This window comes from Xenopus laevis, chromosome 5L (genome assembly GCF_017654675.1).
Source record: "Xenopus laevis strain J_2021 chromosome 5L, Xenopus_laevis_v10.1, whole genome shotgun sequence".
In the NCBI taxonomy this organism is placed as follows: domain Eukaryota; kingdom Metazoa; phylum Chordata; class Amphibia; order Anura; family Pipidae; genus Xenopus; species Xenopus laevis.
In genome coordinates, this window is record NC_054379.1 from 154,993,271 (window position 1) to 155,019,463 (window position 26,193).

Here is a 26,193-nt window from a genome sequence, read left to right on the forward strand (position 1 = left end):
GTTACTGTTCAACATCCTTCCCACCCAGAGCGATACAGATAAGCCCAAGGAACCGTCTTCACAATTTATTACCTTAAAATAAGGAAAAAGCCTACCATGCTCTGCAGCGTTCTCGCTCTCTTCTGTTTCCTTTAGAACTCATTCTAACTTCCACATTATTCTGCACAAAAGACGGCAGTCCCAGAAATAGAAACGAGGAGCATGGAGCAATGAACTAAATGGTAGATGACCGACTTTTATTATACATTCATCTATTATCACATATTATATAGAAGAAACAAGTTAGTAATTGTGATGAGTAAAATTTTTCGCCATGTTTCGCCTCAAAAAATGATGCCCACAGAGATGAAAAGATTTGTCGTTCATCAAGAATTTGACGCACAATTTGTCGCGCATCAAAAAATTTTGTCGCCTATAGTCTTCAAATCATTTCAGCGAATTTTGCTAATTTTTGCGAAATGGGTCAGATTTGCCCATAACTATTTAGGGATCTTTGATGTTAGTCTATATTACAAAACTCCAGTTCAACTGTTACTGCTTATTAGAATGATGCTCCGATTGGTTACCTGGAGCAAGTTAATAAAAGCAAAACTACGATTGGTAGCTATTGTTTAATTAAAATAAGTTACAACTCTGTTGTAAATCTCCCCCCCCCTTTATTTTTTATAAAGATATGATGATGTGTTCTTCCAAAATTTCAGTCTGCTCAGTCATCAACCTTGGTTAGCACCAATGGATTAAAGTCCACATTTTGGCCATCTCCACTCTTCTGCTATGATATATATTATATAAATATAATGACTAGCTTATTTCATACAGTATTTAAGAGGGGAAGGGAAATCTTATAAGAATGCATCAAATCCAGGATTTGGCTAAATCTCAGCACATTTTGCAGTCATTAATTACATTAAAGATCTAGACAATCGAACTTGACAATTTGTTAACAAATGATGCATTTTTTTTTCAAACATGCAAATGTAGGGTTTTAATTTGGCTTGGTATTCGATGAAATACTTGATATTCTGCCAAATCCAAAAAGTTATGGATTTGGTGCATCTCTAATAACCCTTACGAATTTTAGTTGAATTACTGCAGTGGGGTAAAATGAGCTGATAAGATGAAATGTTCCTCCAACATGAGACCAAAGATCTGCCTTCTGTAGTAATATAACAGTATATATAGTTGTCGTTGTAGAGAAGAAAATATGACCAGGAAGTTGAATAATTAGACACAATACTGACATATTTACTAACATTGAAGAGATTTCTGGAGATGTTTACCATAGCTTGTTGCTTTTATTTTCTAACTTATAGGTGGATATTTAAATCTAATGGCTGATTGGTTGCCATAGGCAACATTTCCAGAAATCTCTCCAGATATTTATCTCCAATGTTAAGGTGGCCATAGCCGCTCAAATAATATCGCCCGAAACGAATCTTCCTACGATATTTGGTGCGTATATGGTGGGAAAAGAGCTGACTGATATCGACAGAAGACTTGGATATCGGTCGGCTCGTCGATCGGGCTGGACGGAAAATTTTGATTGGGTGCCTTTGAAAGAACCCAAACATCGACCGTTGTTAGTGCTGAATTGTCAGATACAGGTAGAATTCTATTGTTTCTACCTGTATATCTGAAGATTAAGCTCTACACACATGTATTGAAACTAATGATCTTTCTTGGAAAGATCTTTTCCAAGAAAGATCGTAATTGTTGCGTCTATGGCCACCTTTAGTAAACATGCCCCATAGACCTCTAACCATTCAACTCTTTGCTCCTGCCCTCTTTTCTACCTCTCTACATATCTTCTACTCATGCTACCATTTCTGATCTCCTTTCTATCCCTGTTTCCTCTCTTTCTCCCTGCTTCCCCTCTTCTCCGCATTTCTCTTTCCATTCCCTTTATCTTTGCCATCTTATTTTCTACTTTCTACCCCAAGTTTCTCCCTTTCCTGTATAACTACCTCAGGAGCAGAGTACCCAAAAGGGAACTTATTGCAATCCTGGTGTTACGATTTCAAAACCTCTGGCTTGTCATGTCCTACTTCTACAGGAAATGAGAGGAAAAACTGTTTTTTTGATGAAGGCCTTTACCTGGAACACATCATTCTGTTATGTGATTGGGGCCAAGCCTTGAACCTTCAGCAGTGGATGTGGTATGAAGAAGCATTGGGACCAGAGGGCGCACTGAAGACTTTTGATCAGGGAGATGTCATGTTAGTTTAGTCCAACCTTTCATCCCCTTGGGGTTTAAGGAGATATTTAACCAGACTGTCCAGCTGCCCTGTGTGCTATCACTCTATGGATAATCTTGTATCGGAAACAAAGACTCTCTCATAATTTAGTCTCTTTGAAGAGAAAAGCTGCCTTATTAGGTACCACCATGCAACCGCATATACAAACGGTGAATTTGTGGGTGATTTATTTCACTTTCCCATACTCTTTCTACCTACAACTGCTCCTCTGTGGTACCCAGGGTAGTAAGTCTTGCTTGGACCCCACCTCTGAATGCTAGATGTTCCTAATACTGTACAAGTGTATGTGAATACAACAGATGACTGTATATCTGGGCCAGTAAAAAAAAAATCGTCTTCTGCCCAACATTCAAATAGCTGTCAGCTTTCTGTTTGCAGCATAAATCTCCATTTTCCTGGTTTTGTACGTTTTTTTCAAGCTAGATTCACCTTCCCAAAACTCCCCACCCAATGCAGATTTGCACATTTCCCGAGTGACACTTTTGGTCCTCATGCACAGCCAACATTTCAATGGCAGGAAATCAAGTGTGTTCAAGTTAGAGCCGTAGGCTGTAATTCATCCTCAACTATATCTAAACTACATAAAAACCCTGTCATTGTATAATCTACAGGACTGGAGACACATAAAATTGAGTTACAGCTTGACAAAATCGTTGCAGAAGTCTAAAAAAAAAAAATGAAAAAAAAAAAAAAGAAATCCGCAGCAACACTCAACAAAGTGATCGCTTTTTTAACCAGTCAATGATCATAGAGGCGACTTCGTTACTGGAGTCGAGGACAAATGCGTGCCTGATGCCCTTCTCACAAAGCAAGATGCTGCCTTCAGGAAACGCCTTCTTGATCTCTTCATAATACTGAACAGGACACCAGTGGTCCGTGGCACCATAGTAGAAAATGAGCTAAGAAAAAGGAGAAGAAAACCATAAATTGACAGGTTCATTACAATAAAATTTGGTTAAATTACATTTTTAATTTCAAGGAGTCGTGTTAAAAAAGGGCCACAGTAGCGATTACTGTCTCAGGCTGGTTGGCTATAGTCTTCGTATTCATCTTAAATTATCCTTCCATGCCAGAATAGTGCGTACCATATTACGGTGGTGTCGTTGTTGATAAGGTTAGCCAAGCAGGCTCATAACTGGTACTCACCACACCAGGTAAAACTCCTCAATTTTCTGTTCAACAAGATACTACTGAATGTCATCAATGTATAGAGGCCCTCTACATTTGGTAATTCACAATGTCTTCCTTCCAGGAGTTGGCTCCCCATCCTGTGGGTAACTCCTTTTATCCAATTTTAAAATGACAAAGGAACTGAGAAATGAGTCAAACCCTGATAGATCTCAAGTTCATTGTTAAACTTCTCCTTCTTCCCAATGAGGGCAACGGAGCATGCCAATGATTGTATTGTCAGATTAAGGTTGTATGTAATATAATGGTATCAAACGCAGTTGGAAAGTGATGACAAAATTCAATAAGGCAGAAAGTTGTCCTTATTAAATGAGGGTTGGGCTTTGCTCTATACACAGGTATGGCATCTGGACCTATGAGTGGACCTCCCTATCATTTATGCTTAAGGTCAAGGAATAGTGGGCACACATTCTTCATCTCGTTATGTCCACTTTTTGCAATCATTGCCTTGGTCACTGTCTGTACCAACTGCGTAGAAGCTGGGGTATTTAACCTACATATTTTAAATCCATCAATAAATTAATAATTGTTTTTCTAAAAAAGTAAATGAGAGAGCTGTGCAAGCATGCATCTGTACTCAACCATCAAGCATAGTCCCAACCATCCTATTTAATGTAAACTACTTCCAGGTTATCAAATTAGCAACTCCAACAAACTGCTGGAATATCTGCTCCAGGCATAACACGGTGAGTGAGCCCCATTACTTTCCATTAAAAAAGAATCAATGTATTTCGTTTGTGACCCTCTCACCACCGGCACTGGTTACACCACAGACCGCACACATCAATCTGCAGAAATGTTCAGACTACAAATATTTCACATTGGTTAAAAAATAATCAATGTTTTAGTAAATGTATTCTTAATACTTGGTTACGGGTTTGTAGATATACTAAGCCTTCATATGCCAAGTGCTGGGTGTTTTTGCATCTTAAAGTACCCCTATATATGGCCATTTGGACTGGCAACCTACAGGAGGCTCTGTATGAGAATAAACCTGGTTTTTATGCAACCGAAAAGCCAAGAATAAAAGAATAAGCACCTACTTTGAGGCCACTGGGAGCAACATCCAAGGGGTTGGTGAGTCACATGTTGCTCATGAGGCAGTGGTTGTGGATCACTGCATGAGACTATGGAGATATATAAGGGTATGCAAGTATCTTTGTATTAAAGGACCGTCTGGTTGGTCTGCACCAGACACCCCAGCATAAACCCTTGAGTAGAATAATGGATGCCGATATCTGGTCCTTTCTTCCAGTAAGCATGCTACTGGCTGGCGGTCCCTGAATGCCGTATATAATCGGGCAAACATAGCAACCGTCTACTACGGTACATTCTAAGTCCAGATACCGTAAAAGAGGAGAACTCGATGCAGTTGGGTAGGGATTTCCTTGTCCTTTAATACAAGTACATACTTGCATAGTCTTACCTTATCTTGCTGTACAAGATCTGAGCAAACAATGATGGCAAATACCAGCAGTAGTTAAGGGGATATTACACAACAGGATGTCAGGACTGTGCAACAATGGCTGTTTAATTAAAAAAAATGCATTTATCTCATATCTCTATTTTACAGATACAATCCCCACCTCCCTCAAATATGGAGTTATAGGGGCAAATTCACTAAGCGCCTAACGCTAGCGTGAATTCGCTAGCGTTGGTCATTTTCGTTACTTCGCAGATTCACTAACAGAATCTGGCGTAACTTCGCTAGTGTTACTTCGCACCCTTACGCCTGGCGAATTTGCGAAACGGCGTAACTATGCAAATTCACTAACGCGCGAATTATTGTGAACGCTACCTTTTATGCCAGACTTCCTTCGCCACGTCAGACCAGGCGAAGTGCAATAGAGTAGATAGGGATTGCTTCCAAAAAAGTGAAAAATGTTTCTAAGTCCCAAAAAACGCTGGCGTTTTCTCTTTATTATGGGTGATAGGCTGAAAAAGATCGAAATTTTTTTTGGGGCTCCCCTCCTTCCCCCCTACATTTCCTAACTCATGGCACCTTAACTATACAGTGGGCACATGTGTAGGGCAAAATAAAAATTTTATTTGATGTTTTGAAGGTTTCCCAGGCTTGTGCAGTGCATACTTCCATTGAAATTTGAATTTGGCGCCGTATGCAAATTAACCATCGCTAGCATAACTTCACTTTGCTTAGTGAATCAACGCTAGCGCAAATTCGCAACCTTACGCTACCCCTGAGCGCAACTTCGGATTTTAGTGAATTTGCGTAGCGCTGGCGAAACTACGCCAGGCAAAGTGCGGCGAAGCGGACGCCAGCGCAACTACGAATCTTAGTGAATGTCCCACATAGTTATCTTTTAAGGTTTGGAATTAATGTTTTTAGGTCAAATCAGAAAAGTCATAGATGCACCTTAAATGATTGTACTGCAGCTATAAGAGGTGTCCGATATTCCTTGACAACCAGGAAATGGGTTAATAAACACAAACCAGAGAAAAATGTATTTAAAAAAAATAAATAAATTTAGAACATACAAAAAAATTGTAGCAGATGTTGGGAGAGATGTTGCCCATTATTTTTATGATACATTGGTCAGATATTAGCAGCTGCTTAAATGAATAATATGTTTTAATGCAACAGTTTCAGTACATCTGCGATGTTTAATTTAACCGGACCGCCTTCTTTAATTCAGAATACAGGAAAATTAAAAAAAAAAAAGGGGACAAGACAGATACATTTAGAATTATTAGTACAGGGTATTAAAAAATACATTTTTAATAAATATAAATATAAAAAACATATTTTTTAACTGCAGCTCACCAATTCAGTTTACTGGGCCAGACTACTAAAGGTTTGGCATGAGCAGCAATAAAAGTAAGATAATGAAATGGGAACATATTGTGCTCATACTGGCCAATAGGATGACTGCATTGTCTTGATAAAATACCAGCCGACTAGCTGTGCAATATTTGCCTATTTTTTACTGGGCAGGTTTCATTCCTAATTGTCAAGCCTCTGCCACTTGACACGAACGCATACAGGTGACCCAAAGTGGGGTGATCTGGGGTGAAAAAATATTCATAATTCACATATATTTAATTCAATCTATAACATACGACAATATGTTCAGTATTCTTCACTAGGTGGCGCACACAATGGAAACTAATGGCAGAAAACTGAAATCCTTGCATAACTGCCATGCTGCAAAGCTTTAAAATATCACTGAAAGCACTTTCTCGCCATTCTTATCTTTTGAAAATCAAAAATACCTTGGAGCAGATCACCTCCACAGACTTCTAACAGGGATACTGACAGGAATTCAAACCCATTTTAATTTTTTCTGCCAAACCCCAGGACCTGATATCCTAGTAATGCCACTTTCCATGCATATTGTGTTACTGTTCCTTTTGAATATGGCTCTGCTATCCTTTCCACTTGGACCAACATAAGACTCTGATTAGCTACAGATTGTTCTAGCCATATGAACATTTTATTCTCGTATGGTCCACAGGCTGCCCTAGCCAGATTTAAATGTGGTTATTGGCTATAGATTGTTCTAGCAATATGACCCATCTGAGGCTTTGCTTGGCTAAATGTTGTTCTAGCCATATAAAAATTTGAATACTCTAACTTTGTCCTTTTGTCCTAGTCATATAAACTTTCTACCGCTCTCATTGACTACAGGTTGTGCTAGCTAAAAGACGTTCTGAATGGCTACATATTATTCTAATTCTACCATTCCAATGCTCTGATTTTCTTCAGGATGTTTCGGCCATTTGAAGATCACAATGCCCTTGGCTACAGGTTGTCCTAACCATATGAACATGCTAATTCTCTGGTCGAAAATGTTCTAGTGAGTAGAAGGTGGCACTTCGGTACCTATTCTTTTAAATCTGAAATACTTTAGTGAGTAGAAAGTGGCTCTTTGGTACCACTTCTTTACAATCTGAAAATGTTCTAGTGAGTAGAACGTCGCTCTTTGGTACCACTTCTTTTCAATCTGAAAATGTTCTAGTGTGTAGAAGGTGGATCTTTGGTACCACTTCTTTTCAATCTGAAATTGTTCTAGTGAGTAGAAGGTGGCTTTTTAGTAATACTTCTTTTCAATCTGAAAATGCTTCAGTGAGTAGAAAGTGGCTCTTCAGTACCACTTCTTTTCAATCTGAAAATGTTCTAGTGAGTAGAAGGTGGCTCTTTGGTACCACTTCTTTTCAACCTGAAAATGCTTTAGTGAGTAGAAGGCGGCTCTTTGGTACCACTTATTTGTAATCTGAAAATGTTCTAGTGAGTAGAAGGTGGCTCTTCGGAACCAGTTTTTTTTTTTTGAATCTGAAAATGCTCTAGTGAGTAGAAGGTGGCACTTTGTTACTGGTTGCTTTCAACCTGAAATTGTTCTAATGAGTAGAAAGTGGCACCTTTGGTACTGGTTAATAATGGGCGAATCTGACCCATTTTGCTTCTCCGAAATGCATTGAAGTCTATGTGCGACCACATTTTTTTGATGCATGACACATTTTTTCATCCATTGGAGTCTATGGGTGTAAATTTCGAGGCCAAAAATTTGCTCATCACTAGTACTGGTCCTTTTCATCCTGAAAATGCCAGGAGTAGACTAAGGTACTTTTTCTACTGGTTCTTTTCTACTTGAACATGCACTAATGTGTAGAAGGTGGTACTTTGGGTACTGGTTCTTTTCACCTAAAAGGCTCAGAAGATGGTACTTTTGGTACTGGCTCTTTTCAACCTGGAAATACTCTGAGTAGAAGGTGACACTTTTGGTACTGGTATTTTGCAACATGAACATGCTCTATTGAGTAGAAAGTGACACTTTTGGCACTGTTTTTTATTCAACCTGAAAATGTGCTAATGAGTGGAAGGTGGCACTTTTGACGCTGGTTTATTTATACAGAAAATGCTCTAGTGAGCTTTTCATGCTTTTTCAGGACACTCAAATGGATGGACGGCCGTGCCAAGCATACGTCCCGAGTGAAATCAAGCTTAAGGGTGTGGACCACAATATCTAATCTCCTAAAAATGGTCAACCCTGTCAACCTCCACAAAACCAGTCAAAATCATCCATTTTATGCTTAATTTTAACACGACTTAAAGATGAAATATTAAAATCTGATGATGAGGTCTGTAAGTTCAGTAGAGACTTAATGAAAAAAAAAGGGGATCGTACCAACAATTAAAACAGGACATTAATTAGGAATAAGACTCAAAGGAAAATAGAGTCACTCCCTGGCCAGCGAGAAGATTCCTTAAACCACACTCAGTATGAGGCTGGAATAATTCAGTGCCTCATCTTCCATCAGCTGTAGAACACAAGATGCAAACAAGATCCAGCAATAACTTTTCTCTTTCACAGGCGTTGGCACGGCCAGGTGTTAAGATTGGCTTTTAACTTATGATCACTATAACGACTAAACACTATAAATTTCTCAGAGTGGTAACTTGCCAACTGTAAAGAAACTTGGGTTTTACTGCTTGTTTTTATAAACTTCCAACCCCTATAATTTCAGCCCACTTGCCCTGTCTTTGAGCTGCAAATTAAACTCTGCGCCAAAAGCAGTTTTTAAAAAACTTTCAATAGAAACCTAGTTGCACTTGTTGATTTATATAATTTCGTGATCCCATCCAAACCCCTTCTCCTATTTAGCATTGTTTATAGGAACACAATTATTAGCATTTTTTTAAAAAAAAATTTGCTACAAATAACTAATAACTAAAAAAATATACCGTCCTGGTCATTAAGATAAAGTTTTTGCCTGAAAACATTGAGAATGGATGTTTTTCATTCTCAACTACTTCAAGGGGCACTAGCACCTATATTTTACCTAAATACTGCAATTGTTTTCCTTTCACAAAATAGATTCAAAGAACGGAGCACTGAGGAGGCCAGTTCTTAAAAATCTTTAAAAAGTCAAGATTAATTTAAAATCTCCATAATTACAGCAGCAAAACACACACTTATGCCACTTCGCTTGATGCCATTCGTGGCTCCCTGCCACTTCATCAGAAGCTTCTGATGAACTGTCAGGGTGCCACGAAACGCGTCAAGCGGGCAGCCTAAGTGTGTGTTTTGCTGCTGTAATTATGGAGATTTTAAATGAATTTTTGAATAAATCTTGACTTTTTAAAGATTTTTAACAACTGGCCTCCTCGGTGCTCTGTTCTTTGAATCTATTTTGGGCAAGACATCACTGCAGGGGATGGCAGTGCACGTGCAGCACGCTGAAGTCCGGTAAGTGCTCCCACTTAAGCTATTTGTTCTGAAGTATTTTCCTTTAACATACAGAATAATACAAAAACAAATGGATGCATGGTGTAACCCACACTGTAGCATCACCAGCTGCTAGAAACAACTATAAGAAACTGCTTTGCACAATCTACATTTTCAGCAGACCAGACTCTTTCAGGTCAGATTCTGACTCAAGAGGTGGTTGACCTTTAACTGTAGTACAGAAAAAAAGTATTGTAGATAATTCTTAATTTTTAAAATTTTTGCTTATTTGAATTATTTATTCTTTCATTCTGAGGTTTGACTTTGAAACTGCGATATTAATATTATAATATAATGAGAGGGTTTCAATATCTGGAGCCTTTGCAGCAATGCCATTCTCTGAGGATTTTAGCAGAATGTTTTCTCTGCTGTTGCTTTTCACTTTCAGCTCCACCTAGTGGTCCCATTGAGAATCTAATACTACAAATACTAACAGTACATGCCTGAAGCAGGGGCTGAAGTTGACCCCAGATCTCACATCAGTTTAAAATCAATGACTTTTTATAAATTCAATAATTTGAAGGAATTTTTAGGGGAAAAAAACAACAATAATGCAAAGACATACTTACCTTCTGTAAATTGTGTTTGATGGTGTCATTGTCTCTCTCCAATACTTTCACCATTTCTTGACTCCCCATGTACATGGCATTTGCTGCAGATAACAAAGTGGAGAAAATTTACAAAAATTGTGCTTCAGCTGTTTAGGGACTAATTTACTAACATTCTAAACCCTGTTTTATACATGAATTCCATTTTTTGCTAGTCTGCATTTCATGTGTGATTTTTTTTCCCTGCAATTTACAAAGGCAATTTTAGAATTGCAGTTTTTTTTAGCAACTACAACCTATTGCAACACTGTAGAACTTTTTTCCAAAATTCTATAAATTCTAGAACTCACAACATTTTTTTTTCATGCCTACATTTTTTCTTACAATTGCTGTATACGCAATATCATTTTGTGCATTTCTGTGCAAGAACTCATTGTTGCAAATAGTATAACGAATTAAACAAATTTGTTTTTGTGAGAATTTAGGAAAAACTAAATTCAGAAAATTATTTTACCAAATATAGAAAAGAAAAAGAATTAGGTCAATTCTTTTTCTTTTCTTTATTGGTTTAATTATTTGACCTTGCACACCATCAGTTGTTTTCTATTTGATGGGAGGTGCTCCCCAATACTCCTTACTTATTTATTTTACCAAATGTCTGCATTTTTTTAATATGCTGTATGAAACTCAAGATTGTGTAAATATTCTTTTTTTCACGTTTTTTTCCTGCAATATGCAATAAAGAGATTTTAGAATAGCAGTTTTTTTTACCAAAGTGATCTGAGGTACAATTACAACCCATTGCAACACTTTACACTTTTTCCAAAATTCTTTCAATTTTTACAACTCTCAAAAAATATTCATTCCAGAATTTTATCTCTATAATGACTGTATAAATTACATAATTTTGTGCAGTTTTGTGCAGGAAACTCATTCTTGCAAATTTATTTTTTGTGAGAACTTAGGAAAAAATGTAAATTCAGAAAAATATTTTTCCAATTGTTAGTAAACCAACCTCATAGTAATTGTACACAGTAGCTGTAAATGTACAGATTGTGAAGGGAGTTGTATCCACCTTCCGCTTTGGTTCACCCGGTGGATTTAGCCGAAAGTGTCCATCGCCATACTGGAGAGTGGATTACTTTTCCCTCAAGTGATTTTTTTTAATATATAGGCACCAAGGGCCTCCCCTTTAGGTGTCTCTATATAAATAAGGCTATATAGTGTGCACAATAACATTTTAAATATGTCAGTATCAACATGTACAAAAAGTTTCTTAGGGCAACGGCACACTGTTGGAAATGAATCCCCCATGGAAACACAATAACTGCTCCGATGTCATAAACATCTAAAAGTGGATGGTTGGATTCTGCTTCCAAGCCTAGAAGCCATTGCAGCGAAACACAGTGGATGATGGGATCTGTAGTTGTAAAGCAGTTGGAAGGTTGCCTCCCCAGTATTGCTAAGGGCTATGTGCTCCTAATGCAGTGACTTGACAACGCACTCTATGATCTCATTTTTTTTGTCACATTTTCAACAAAGTTCTCTCAAAACTGTAAAAGCAAAAGACGTAGTGTGGCTGGGCCCAGCATCTGGGGTCCTCTGTGACAAAGCTGATACTCAGTGGTGTCATGTGCAACAAAACAATGCCTAGAGCCCAGTTTATTTTCCTCTTTATATCAACAAGAAATAAAATCACAAAGTGAACATTTTCAGTTTCCAAAATACAGCTGTATTTAAAGGGCAATGTATAATCCTTCAGTGCTCAGTATAAACTCAAGAATTAGCTCTGTTTTGCCCTCTCTGCAACAAATGGTTCCTCGCTTCTGAGAGTACAGGCAACACAGTGGGGGTCATTTATAAATACTGGGCAAATTTGAAACTGGGCAGTAACCTATGGCAACCTATCAAATGATTAAAAAGAGGTTCCGCCTAAATATTGGGAAGAGGTTTGTTACAGTGAGAGCTGTGAAGATGTGGAATTCTCTCCCTGAATCAGTGGTACAGGCTGATACATTAGATAGCTTTAAGAAGGAGTTGGATGGTGTTTAGCAAGTGAGGGAATACAGGGATATGGGAGATAGCTCATAGTACAAGTTCATCCAGGGACTGGTCCCATTGCCATTTTGGAGTCAGGAAGGATTTTTTCCCCCTCTAAGGCAAATTGGAGAGACTTCAGATGTTTTTTTTGCCTTCCTCTGGATCAACTGGCAGTTAGGCAGGTTTCAAAAACTTAAAAGGTTGAACTTGATGGACGTGGGTCTTTTTTCAACCTTACTTATTATGTAACTAACTTACTATGTTATTATGATTGCTTTGACTGCTCAACGTGCAGCTGGCTGTAAAAAAGCTAATCGATGATTGGTTGCAATGGGTTACTGCCCAGGTGCAATTTTGCCCAGTGTTTATAAATGAGCCCAGCGAAAGGCAAGTCATAGGGGGTTTTTGAATGCAAAAATCACGAAAATTATTTATAAAATCACTAATTTTTCGGAATTTATTAAACCCAGAGGATGGAAAAGTCCAAATTAGAAAATCCGGGACCTGTTGAGGTTTATATATAAGTCAATGGGAGAAGTCTCAATGATTTTTTGATGTGAGCTGGGTTTCATGCAATACCCAAAGTTTTCGGGCAAAAAAACATAAGAAATTGGAGTTTTCGGATGAAAAGCAAATTTTCTGAAAAATAGATTAATAAATAAGAGTAAAGAACCCAAGCAGATTTGATCGGAGTTTGTAGCAGAAAATGTTGAGATAAAATCAGACTTTGATAAATAACCCCCATAGAGTAAAAATTTTGATTGTTGCTAATGTTACTGATAAGAAGGCTGGCAGATAATTATCAACCTGGCACTGGAGCATAAATTAGTACTTAGGGATGGCACTTTTCTGCTTCTGGAACTCCAAGCATGGGGGCGGGTTGTGACATCACAGGGGGTGGTGGAGTGACATCATGAGGAGGTGAGTGACAGAGGGGCAGGGATGTGATACAAGGGGGCTGGATTTTACCGCTCTAATCAGCGATTGGCCAGCATAAATGCGTTGAGATACATGCCCGAAATTGTGCCCCCAAATCAGACATGACTGCACTTATGTTTTGACTTAAATAAGTTGCATCTAGCATTTTCAGAGTGCAGGTTGCATCACTTCTGAGGTGCTTATTCAAAATGATATTTGCATCACCGGGCACAGATCTGGTGCGCCCATTAATGCAACCTACTTGAAGGAATTCCAAGCAGGGTGGCGTCAGTTCAGAGTTCCCAAGTGTCAATAGACGGGATTGAGCGCCATTCATCAGATGAGTTGCAACAGAGGCATTGGCAACTATAATTAGAAGTGCTTGGGGCATTCGTAAATGATCCCTCCAGTGTAACTAAGTAGCACAAAAATGACACATTTGGGAAAATATGCCAAATCAATTTATTTTCAATAATAAATAATATTGCTTGTTCAGATATGTAAAGATAAGGAATTATTCAAACGTTCTGCTACAGCCTTCTGAATCTATTGGCAAAGACTTCCCCTCCTCTCCCAAGACATTTGGTGGGTTTGTAGTTCGGATACAGATGGTGGGCTGGTAGCTGGAAGCACACACACTGTAGACAGTGCAGTGCAGAGCCAATTAAAGAGCCACTAACATTAAAGGAACAGTAACACCAAAAAACAAGGGGTTTATAGTAATGAAAATATCATGCTGCCCTGCACTGGTAAAACTGGTGTGTTTGATCAGAAAAACTATTATTGTTCATATAAACAAGCTGCTGTGTAGCAATGGCGGTAATTGAAACAAGGCTATATGGCACAGGTTAAATAGTGGATAACAGATAACACCATTATGTTCTACAGAACTTATTTGCTATCTGCTGTGTAACGTAAGCACTATTTTTTTTTGAATGGCTGACCCCAAAGCAAGTAATTTTGCTTTCCATATATTTCAAAAATCTCAGATGCCTGGATGGGCTTTGTAACGAAAAAGGATAAAGGACGGTTGAATGCTAGAGAGCCGAGAATAATCTTGCTGCATACATAACAGGACTTCTGCTTGAAATGAACGGGATAGAAAGAAATTCTAATATGCATAATTTGAACTACAGGTATGGATAAAAATATATTAAGAAAAGCAAAGACAAATGTTCAGTTTCCCATGGGCAGGTTTAGGAGCTTCTCCCCATCCATGCCATGGGAGCAATAAACCTTATCAAAAAGGGAAAATTTATCAAATCACTGGTGCCATCTCCTATTCACAGAGAGCAAGTCTTGAGGCAGAAAAGCCCAATACCAGTAATGTATTTCAGACACTTCTGATCACATTTTTTTCCATCCAGGTGAAGGAAAAGCAGCAGGGATCGGATTGTTGCCACAAAAAAGAAGCTATCAAAATGGAAGCAAGGGAAAGTTGTGCTCACCACTAATTTTTAAAATCATTAGGCGGAGGTGCAATGAGGGTGTGACCACAAAATACATATGGAAAAATACAAGATTCCTCTGCACTCAACCCATTATCAATATATTTAAGACAGAGACATTTTGTGCATACTGCTACTGAAAAATGCCTTACCCTTTAAACAACACAGGGATTGTTTGTCCATATATTGCAATATATTTAGGCTGAACAACTACTTCAAAGTCATCCCATATCTGGCCAGACCTACATTCAATTTTCATCTGATTCATTAAGTATTCTATTGCTTCCTTATATATTTTACAAAGGGAATAAGTTTTACCCGCAACTTACTAGCTGCTTTCAAAGTAAACCTCCATACTTGGCTGCCCTTTTATTAGACACCAGTGGGATCACCTGACTATAGCTGGGAAGGGTGGGAGCTACAACATGGAGCTGGTCACTGCTCCTGTATAACTATAACAAACAAGGGAAAGTTGTGCTCACCACTTAGTGATATATAGTGATATATATTGATAATGGGTTGAGTGCAGAGGAATCTTGTATTTTTCTATCAAAATGGAAGCCATATATTCGGCTGGTATTTGCATCTCTCCTGCCAACTGTTGAGTCAGCAGCCTACTGGCCTATCTATGCAGCCAAAATGATGGCCTCTTTAATTGATATCTGTGCTCTGTGTTGTCTAAGAAAGTTGAAAAATCCTGCTACAAAAAGACCACCGTTGACAATGGACATTGTCCTAGAAGTGGTGGGTCATCAGAGACTTTCATGAGATCTGATCACTGGACTAAAGCAAAACAAATGGATCAATCCAATTTGAGGTTTTCCCCACAGGAACAATTCATGGCAGAATACATTGACTGGGTAACAGTCAATCGCAAGAACGAAAGAAAGCGCCTACATTTTTTTTAAAAAATGTTCTCGTTGACTAAACCATGCACGTTTTAAGCATAAAATTTCTATTTCTGCATCACTTACTCAGAGGCATGGGCCTATCATACCAACCCTTCATTCTGTTCTTTTTAGAAATCTAATTGTTAAATTGTGGTGACATCATGGTTGGCGCAAACGAGAAGCACTGGGAACCGAGAATCACAGAAAAGGTCGGAAAGAGAGCTGCCTGGCCATGTCACATCTCATTCTAAATTGAGTCTTGCTCCGTGAGTGATAACTAACGCAGACATCGTAACATCGATTAAACAGGGACGTTTGCATCTGAAAACAATAATGCACAAGTTGGAGGTTATTTGCTCCAAACGAGAGTTTCAATGTGTGCGAATCTGGAGAGGCTTTGCTGGTGCGCAATAAATATGAAACAGCTGCAATATGACTGTTTATACCCTGCATGTTTCGGGGAGTTCACAGAGAGAGAACTGCATCACATTTGACTTGGAACATACTGGTTCTTCAAACGTGCAAACAGCTGATTTTGTTTCTTAATAAAAAAATGGAAATTGTTTGCTTGGGTTTTATAGCACATTTGAGCACACATTGAAGTAGCAGTTAATCCAGGCCTCGTTAATTACAGAGAAGTGTTCATTCTTCCGTTGACTCACCATACAAATGCAACAGATTGCTGTATCCACTGGGGATAAATAACCATGTTCTTTATGGTTCACTCTTTGTTCTACACTTCATTATTCTGCCCTATATCTGTCCGGACTTGGGAAAAGAATGGAGAGACCGGGCATCAGTGGATCATTGTGGTTTAGTTTTGTCTAAATCCAAAATTTTAATGAAAATAGCCCACAAGAGGAAACAGAAGTCCCATAAAAAGTCGATTGTCCCTCAATAATTTGCCCATAAATTCAGTATCTGTTTTATTTATTGTTTACAAGGAATAAAAAGAATTAAAAAAATAATTAGCAATAAGTTTCTCGAGTAAAAAAAGAAGCAATTGTGGGTGAAAGTGATACCTAAATAGGGAACGTTTCACTGGTTTCCATGTGAAAAATATTGAGCAATCTGGTGTCTGCCGCGATGACTACGACCCACAGAAGACTGTTTACTAAAGAAGCCGCACAAGAAATAAGGACCTTCTTTATAAACCTTTGAGACAGAAATTTTCCCTGCCTCGTCCCATTTCACTTTTTTTTTTTGCTTATTTATGAAAATGTCAGAACCTTTGGCATTTCTGGATAATGGCTTTCCGGATGTATAGAGACAAATTATATTTATGTCCACGCATACGTTTATAAAACAGTGACACTTAAATCAACTGTGTACCGTGTACTTCAATGGAACAGCATCCATTACAAGTTTGCCCAGGTCTGTGTCACTTTTTTTTTCGATGTTCTTTGGCTCGGGGCCTGTAGCAGTATTTACCGAATGGAATTTAGTAGGTTGTCTGAGAAAAGCGTTTGGCTTGGGTCCCTATCCCTCAGCTTGTCACTAGAAACGGATAATAAACAAGCCGCAGGAAGGGAAGAAAGGTCACCTACAAACAGTCAGAGACCTCTTGCCGAGACCAAAAGCACTTTAATAGTCAGGGATATGTACCTAGTAAAAATGACCACGGACTAAACTTGAACTGGAAAATGGAGCAGCCCCTTGGAAAAAGGGCCGAGCATAGATTTGCCTAATGATAGTCATGAAAAGCAGCTCTTGGATGAAAACAGACCCTACAAGTAATAGCACCAATGTGGACTGGAGGCTTCTCGCTCTCTCTTTTTTTAAAAAAATTATTTTTGAAGCCCTAGGACAACATTCCACAGGTGCCTGTGACTCACTCGGAATTACAGGCTAGGAGCCAGGGTTTCCAGCAACAGGTTACAAATGTCTAGTTCTGTCACATAATGCTATAAAGACACACGTTTGATAAAACCTTGTGCCCTTACACGACCCCAACACCTTCTCGCACAGTATCTGTAGTGTCCCGGGCTCTATAACCCAACAATATGTGAGTTTAGATTGTAAGCTCTGGTGAGCAGGGCTCTCGGACCCTATTTCATTCTATAACCCTTTTTTGTTATTCCTATTGTAATAGATTTCGGTCCTGACATAGGGAGTGGACTGCCAACTGCACCCCCCGCCTGTCCTTTGCTGTGATTATTAACATGTATTTCATGTGATCATTAAAAAAGGTGGGTAGCTCTGTTCGCTCCACCACCAGATTTAGCAACAAGCATCCGGCAACAGGCTGGGAAAAAATATATTTACACAGCCATATTATTTAAATATAGGAACCCAAGGCTCCCCCATAAATCTGTTGCCCTAGGCACAGGCCCTTGGGTGTTTAATATATATATATATATATATATATATATATATAAGGGGTGGTTCACCTTTAAATTAAGTATGAGAGTGTAGAGAGTGATATTCTGTTGTAATTTGCAATTGGTATTGTTTTTAATGATTTGTGGCTTTTGAGTTATTTCGTTTTTCTATTCAGCAGCTCTCCAGTTTGCAATTTCAGCAATTTAATTTTAACTTTTTACTCTAGCAACCATGCATTGAAATAAATAAAAACTGGAATATGAATAGTAAGGGTCCTAAATAGTAAGATCAGTAATAAAATGTACCAATAAACATAAATTTATAGCCTTACAGAGCATTTGTTTTTTTAGATAGGCCCCATTTAAAAGCTGGAAAGAGTCGGCAAATAATTTAAAAACTATAAAAAAGAAAAAATGAAGGCCACTTGAAAAGTTCCTTAGAATTAGCCATTCTATAACATACTAAACGTTAACTTAAAAGTGAACCACCCATTTTAAGATTCCTGTTGGTAACACATTATTGCTGTGTAACTTGCTGTTACTATATAAATCATGATGTTGGCGGCTATAAATAATGTGTTATTATTTGTTTTCAATCCCATAATATAAATACATTTTTGGTCACTACTTCCAAGGGAAATCTTTCTAAACATGCACAGAGAATGGGATCATACAGAACTAGAAGCGGAAAAAATAGAAAATATTAGAAAGGAAAAAAAAATGCAATTTAGTAGGCGGAATACTTTGATGTGTAGAGAAATTCATTAAAACTGAGCATGCAGAATCTTGACATAATTAAGCTTAATATAGACTCCATTATAATCTAATTACTAACATTTAAAAAAAATTATTTCCTTTTTCTCTGTAATAATACTAATAATAAATAATAATAAAAACCAGTTCCTTGTATTTGATCCAAACTAAGATATTATTAATCCTTACTGGAAGCCTATTGGGTTTATTTAATGTTTAAATTAGTTTTACGTAGACTTAAGGTATGTAGATCCAAATTAGGGAAATATCCCTTATCCAGAAAACCCCCAGTCCCAAGCATGCTGGATAACAGATCCCATACTTGAACTATAAAATAGGGAAGTTGCTATTAAAAAATAAATATAGCGGTTCACATTGGAAGTGTGGATCAACTTCTCATAGTTTTGGCTGCTTTCAGTAGGTGCAGGCCGTAGTTCTCCCTTAAAATGGCGTTTGCCTGTGATTCTTTGGTGCACCTATTGATAACCTGCTGTGGGGTTACGTCAAATAGAGTGAGATTTTGGGTAAAAACATATTTGCTGTCCTTGGTATTCTTGGAACTATATCTGAAACACTGGCAATTAAGTCAGTCAATGTCCAGTATACTGGAAAACTGGTGTCCTACGTGTTGAAAGAGTTGAACAGACTAGTTTAATATAAAATGCTCAATGTTCATTCCCAGTTAATTTTCTCTTTTATTGGACAGTGAAGCATGTGGTGCAGCTTTGTCTGTATATGTGGGTGCTGATGTAATTTTTATACAGTTGGGTAGAGGCACTGTGGTGGAGCAGTGGCCCAGGATTTTAGGGTCAACCGGTATCTTTTATGGGATTATCTGATGAAGTAAAGGTGGCCATACACTATAAGATCTGCTCATTTGGTGAGGTCGCCAAGCGAGTGGATCTTTCCCCGATATGCCCACCCACGGCATGGCGATATTGGGTAAATTCGGACGTTTGGCCCTAGGGCCGAATGATTGGATTATAAAGAGAATGGGCGCTGACAGATTGTAGGACCGCATCAGATGCAGACCTCGATTGCAGGAAAAGTCAAACCTGCCTGATAGATAGGCCAAGTTTTGGCCTGATATCGATTGGTGAGACTTGTCGGAAGTTCCCACACATGGGCAGATAAGATGCCGAATCGGTCTAAAGGACTGATATCGGCACCATTAATCTGCCCGTGTATTGCCACCTTTATAAAGATCTTTTGAGATGTGAGCTTGGCATGTTCTGGGTGCAAAGAAACAAACAATGCTGAAAGGCAAAATAATCATACGAAAACACACAGCCCTTCTAATCAAGAAAAAATTATACGAATAAAACTGTCAAGGAACATTGTGACCCCTTCATCTATCAAAGTCTGAGACACTAGAACAAGCTACACGCACAGAGCAACCACAGGTGGTGGATGAGGCTCCAACTTTGATCTGATTTTGACCATCTTCTAACTTTTATAGCCATTAGTGAGTCCTTGGCCAGGCCAAATACCCAACCTACCAGCCCCTCACTAAGTTCACCCTACTTTGTCAACATTCCAAGCTATAAAACCAAAGACTCACCTGCACAATCAATTCTAAATAAATTGAGACAAGCTTCTATGGAGGCTTCATCCACGGATTTAATCCCGCGCAGGATGAATCTCACCAGCGACATCTTGATGTTCTCTGGTAGGTAGGAGAGCAGATAGAGAGGCATGTAGAATATATAGCGAAGGCTGCACAGAAGGGGTGTCATTATTTTGCCTTGGGGGGACTGGGCCATCCGTTCGATTGTGGGAAACAGCATTATCGACTGCAGGACCTGAAAGGGTTTGGAAATTAAATGTATCAGGGAAAATATTATTGAACAGGTACATTTTATATAAATGCCAATTAACAAAAACATGATTGCGTAGAAAGTGTCAGCTTTCCATGCCTTCTATGGGCAAAAACACCACCTAGAACTGGCGCAGGTCACAGTGTCAAAACTCTAGTTGTAGACATAAATAATCTGATTATCACACACATATTATGACCTGCATACTGAAAGGGACAACATTTAGGCACATACAAAAGTAAAGAAACAGATAAAAAAAAGTCAAGGTACCACTAGAGGGCAAAAGCAAGATATTAGTGTTAGTTTATGCACTGCACCTGGAATAACCAGCAGAAGCTGTTACGCTACATACAGATTGGGCTTTTGCTCTGCTCAGTACATGTATTGTACGAGATAATGCTGACCAAACAGGCACCCATTATCTGAAGTCTGGTGCCAATAATAAAGGGACCAAGCAAATATCCGGTATGTCTTGTGAAGAGAATTTTAATTTGCTATGCGGAGGATTTTTCAAAATATCAAAATGCAAGTTTGGATTCGAAACTTTATCCACTTTAGTCATAGACACATCATGGGGCAAAGTGGAAGAACCATTTGCATTTTGCACCCTGTCACTATCTGTGGTGAGCACCCACAGACGCTTGTCCCAGACAGTTCTGTCTACATTCATGGAGGGCAAGCTGGAGGACTCACTCGGGAGTCCCTGTCCTGCCCCCTAACTTAGTACCATTCCGACATGCATGTTATGGAGTGTCGGTGGGTGCATGGTGCTAGAGAACCCTATCCTGTCTGCCTATGGAAGATGGTGAGTAGAGGGCTGCTTGCACCTAAGGAGCAGCATTTAGCTGGGGATTTGGTGAAAATGTCAATATTGCCTGTTGCCCATTCTCAATGGAGAAGGCAACAAAAATCACATGGGGGGGACCAAATTGTTAGGCAACCCCTAGTTATTCTAGTCTCTAGGGCTGGTGCTTTTCTTCTTGAAAAATTGCACTTTATGCTGAGCCCTGCAGCAACATCTTTTTTTTTTCTTTTCAGTTATCCCCTGCCTCCATTCTAGAAGAATAAACGGTCTGAGTAAACGGTCAACATGTTGCTCCCCAACCCCTTGGATGTTGCTCTCAGTGGACTCAAAGCAGGTGCTTATTTTTGAATTCCAGGCTTGGGGCAAGTTTTTGTTGCATAAAAACCAGGTGCACTGCCAAAAAGAGTCTCCTGTAGGCTACCAGTCCACAATCACAGCCCTTATTTGGCACCCCATGCCTGTGTTGCTCCCCAAATCTTTTTATTTTTGAATGTGGCTCACGGGTAAAAAAGTTTGGGGACCCCTGGCATATGCAGTCACCCAAGGCAGCCAGAGGATACCATGGAGACCAGAAAAAGGTGATTGCATGGCACTCAGCATACCCTGGGCTGGTGGAAAGGCTTGGAGTAAATAGGGTCACTGATGGGTACCTGCAACTTAGCACCCCTATTTATTTTAGGTTATTTAATTAGACACACTTAAATGTGCCAAAAATATTCACATGCAATCATGACATGAAGGAAAACAGTGCAAAAATACTTGAATTTCGCCAATCATGGAAATGATCCAGGAGAGACAGAAACATATATAATGAAGGGCAATGGTTTTCAGGCTTTTTTTTTTTTTCATTTTAACTTACCTCGGAGGTTCAACCTTTGGTCAGGGCTTCCCCTTAGCTCATAACAAGGTCACAGATATAGGAACACAGCCTTTCAGCCATAGCTCCAAGAATATCTAGGACAGCAAATATGTTTTAACCCCACATCTCACCCTAACTGACCTTAAACTGGGCTTTCAGGTGTATCCAAGAGAGCAAATAAGTATTCCCCCCAAAGCTCACCCTAACTGGCCTTCAGCCTGAGTGCCCCCACCACTACTCCAACCCTTCCAGGGGGGGGGCAGCCCCACAGCTTTAGAACCACTAACACAGGCTTAAGTTACTTGGCTTGAAGATACATCTTGTTTCATAATACATCTGTATATATTATACATAAATAATTATTCTGAAAATCAGATTGCTTAAAGATTTACTAAGCCAAGTGCCGTTTGTCTGTCAGGAACAACACTTACTTTGAAATATATCCATACCTCCTTTCCATTACTCTTTCCCTGGTGTTCAGTTGGAGGAAGAAAAAAAAGCTATTATCTGTCAGGTGAAACCTACTACATTTTTCTAAGATAACATAACGACGCACTTAATAGTAATCTAACGTCCAAATTTGACAGCGTGTCACATTAATCAAAATTTCTTCTACTCGGCTCGTAGGAGCCTTCAGTCAAATTCTCCAAGGGCGAGGAAATACCGGCTGCCTTATTAACACAGCTGTGCGGTGAAGGGGTCCAAGTTAATGCACATGACAAAACGGACCCAGTTTGCGAACGTTCCTCTAGCATCAAAGCATCTAGAATAACGCACTCGCCCTGCTTTGAGGCAATTTTATAACACGTTCCACATTGGCCCTTGAAATCTATACGCTAACAAACTTGACATTTTTTGGATAAAAACATATTTGTTAAACATTCCATTATTTTTTTTTTTCTTAAATATATATTTCCCCTCAGGCAAAAAATTAGAATCGTCTAACCTTAACGGTTTGGAAAATGAATTTTCTTTACATGTCCTTTAAGAGGATAGAATTTTTTTTCCGCGGATTCTTACGGTTATCTTTTGAGGACTGGCAGGCTGGAAATGGCTCATGCTAAAGGTGATCTTTATGCCAAGAAAATATCTGAGTATAGATGTATAACCTGTATGTTTTTGTTGGACAGTTTTCATTCGGTCAAGACAAATTGTTGGCATAGTGAAAAATTATTTCATCTCCCCCTTCATAATTTTTGTATTTTACCGGTCCCAGAAAGCATTTGAAGTGTAACGGTTTCCAGTTGTGCATTGTGTGATACCTGATGCAGAATATGGCATGCGGAACAAGGGTATCTCAATAAAATACAATATAAACACTGGTTCTCAGGGTATCGGGCAGGGTTTCAGGGACAGTATTGTTCGAGGATTCTGCAAAGTCACCATGGCAGGAGAATTATTCTTTTTTGTAAATAATTTCCTTGTATAATGCACTATTACTGTGGTAGTTGTGGGTATGGGTTCAGGTCTGTGGGTCACTTTTCTTAATACAGGTATAGGACCTATTATCCAGAATGCTCAGGACCTGGGGTTTTCCCGGATAATGGATCTTTCCGTAATTTGCATTTCCGTAACATAAATTTGCTTAAAAATAATTGAAGCATTAAATAAACCCAATAGGATTGTTTTGCCTCTCATAACGATTAATTATTGGTACTGGTACTTTATTACAGAGAAATCTGAATCCTAATTTGCATATGCAGTTAGGGAAGGGAAGGGAAAAAGTGGAAAAAATATTTTTACTTCCTTGTTTTGTGACAAAATGTTACGCGATTTCCCTTCCTACATCTAGTTTGCATATGCAGATTAGGATTCGGATTTGGTTGGCACGAGCATTCATCCAAATCCTGCTGAAAAAGTCAGAATCCCTAATTAAAATGAAGTCTATGGGAGGTGATCTTCTTGTAATTCGGAGCTTTCTGCGTAAATGATGCCCTACCTGGTAGTGATGTGCGGGTTGGGTTTTTCCTGCCCCCCCTTCACCCACCTGAGCCCGACTTCTGGGTTCCTTGTATAGAGCAGGCACGCGTCTATAAAAGTTGAAACCGGAAGTCGATATTGTAGAAGAGTTCAACCCGGACCGGCCCGCGATCTGGAAAAGGGGGTGCGAGGTCTGCCCGAACTCACCCGACACACGGGTCCCGTGGGTATCGGGCCGGCCCGCACATCACTAATACCTGTATAGGCAAATTTTACTCTTTTTTTCCCACCTCCCCCATCCTGTAATTTCCGATGTGTGATGGCACCACTTCCGGTTTGCAAAAATGTCACTTCCAATTTCATGGCGGCCAGTGGGAAGTAATTTGGGTCGCAGCTAAAGCAGTTGCAGGTTGAATCAGGGTCTGGGTTTATAAATTGGACCAACAATGATACCACTGGCAACACAGAAGGCTGGATCTTTAGCTTCCAATGGGAGGGACAGTGAGACTAAATAACTCCTATTATAGCGATTGCAGCTTTCAAGATATGGGAGTAGAAAAAAGCACTCCTGTACTATTAATTTGTATAATTAAAAAAATGCAAAACAAGACAGGGTCTGACATGGGATGCTTTACGGGAATTCATAGCAACAGATCAAGATTCAGGGCACGTCAATTTAGTAGCAAAAAAATCATTTTATGGGGGTAATGTGAAAACAGGGGCACATTTTATACAAACCAAAGCACATAATGTTCACTGTTGTGATTGGTTGCTATTACATATAGAAGGCCTGCATTGTTTGCGTTGGCAATTCTCATTCTTTGGCGATTCTCATTCTTTGGCGATTCTCATTCTTTGGCGATTTTCATTCTTTGGCATGCTCTCTATGGAGGCCCATGGTTTTGTTAGACTTAGATCCAACCTCTGAACAGTGGCATGTAGGGGTCATTTATTATTTTCTTGGACACAAGTAAGATAGCACTCAGGGAGGATTTATTAATGTTCAATATATTTTATTTCTAGAAAAAAATTGTAATTAATCAGTCCAGTATTTTTTCATGATAACATGTTTTTGTTTGTATATTTACAAGAAACTTTAAATTGGAAAGATGTGGTCAAATCTGCAAACTCTGCTCTAAACAAATTTGCCTTTTAGTTTTAAGCTTTTTCTGCCACGTCTTTGGGCATCGGAGAACAACCTAAGTTGGCAGTTGCTTGCCTTCTACATACACAGTAAATATTGCCTTAATAATTATGACAATACAGGTATGGGATCCGGTATCCGGAAACTCATTATCCAGAAAGCTTCGAATTACAGAAAGGCAATCTCCCATACACTCCATTTTATACAAATAATCAATTTTTTTAAAAATGATTTTCTTTTTCTCTGTAGTAATAAAACAGTAGATTGTTCTTGATCCCAACTAAGATATGATTAATCCTTATTGGAAGCAAAATCAGCCTTTTGGGTTTATTTATTGTTTACATCATATTCTAGTAGACTTTAGGTATGAAGAGCCAAATTACAGAAAGAACAACCTCAGTTCTGACCATTACTGATACAGGTACGGTATCCGTTATCCAGAAACCTGTTATCCAAAAAGCTCCAAATTACAGGAAGGCCATTTCCCATAGACTTCATTTTAAGCAAAAAAGTCAACATTTTTTTTAAAAATTTCCTTTTTCTCTGTAATAATAAAAAAGTAGCCTGTACTTGGTCCTAAGATATAATTAATCCTTATTAGAGGCAGAACAATCCTATTGGGTTTAATCAATGTTTAAATTTTTTTTTTTTAGTAGATTTAAGATATGGAGATCCAAATTACAGAAAGACCCCTTTTTCCTGAAAAACCCCAGGTCCCGAGCATTCTGGATAACACGTCCCATACTTGTACATTGATATAGTACAGTAGAAGAATTTTTGTAATATTGGGTTCCCATTGCCTTACTATACATTTAAAAAACAAAATAGCGGAAGGTTATATAGAACAACCATAAAGTGAAGGCTTTCCTGTATGTAAGGCCCCTTGCAGAACTTCCTACATTTTCCTATCATTTCATAAACGGGGAACATATATTAAAACAAAGATATCTGAAAGGCATAAATCACATGTGGGTGCCAGTAACAGCAAAAGGCAAATATTTCCTTTGTAGTACACAATGGCCACAAGTCAATGGCCAGTAAT

At 38.7% G+C, this 26,193-nt stretch overlaps 1 protein-coding gene across 1 annotated transcript in view; it reads right to left on the bottom strand.

Moving 5' to 3' along the window:
- Nucleotides 1–207: 207 nt before the first annotated feature.
- The window catches only part of ldah.L (lipid droplet associated hydrolase L homeolog), a 109,272-nt gene continuing 83,286 nt past the window's right edge, over nt 208–26,193 (bottom strand). Inside the window, exons 5-7 of the mRNA XM_018264048.2 lie at nt 20,168–20,408; nt 10,258–10,340; nt 208–3,154 (exon numbers count right to left, since the gene is read on the bottom strand). Of these exons, the coding sequence (XP_018119537.1) occupies nt 2,966–3,154; nt 10,258–10,340; nt 20,168–20,408 (513 nt within the window). The 3' untranslated portion in view covers nt 208–2,965. The remainder of the gene's footprint in view (nt 3,155–10,257; nt 10,341–20,167; nt 20,409–26,193) is intronic.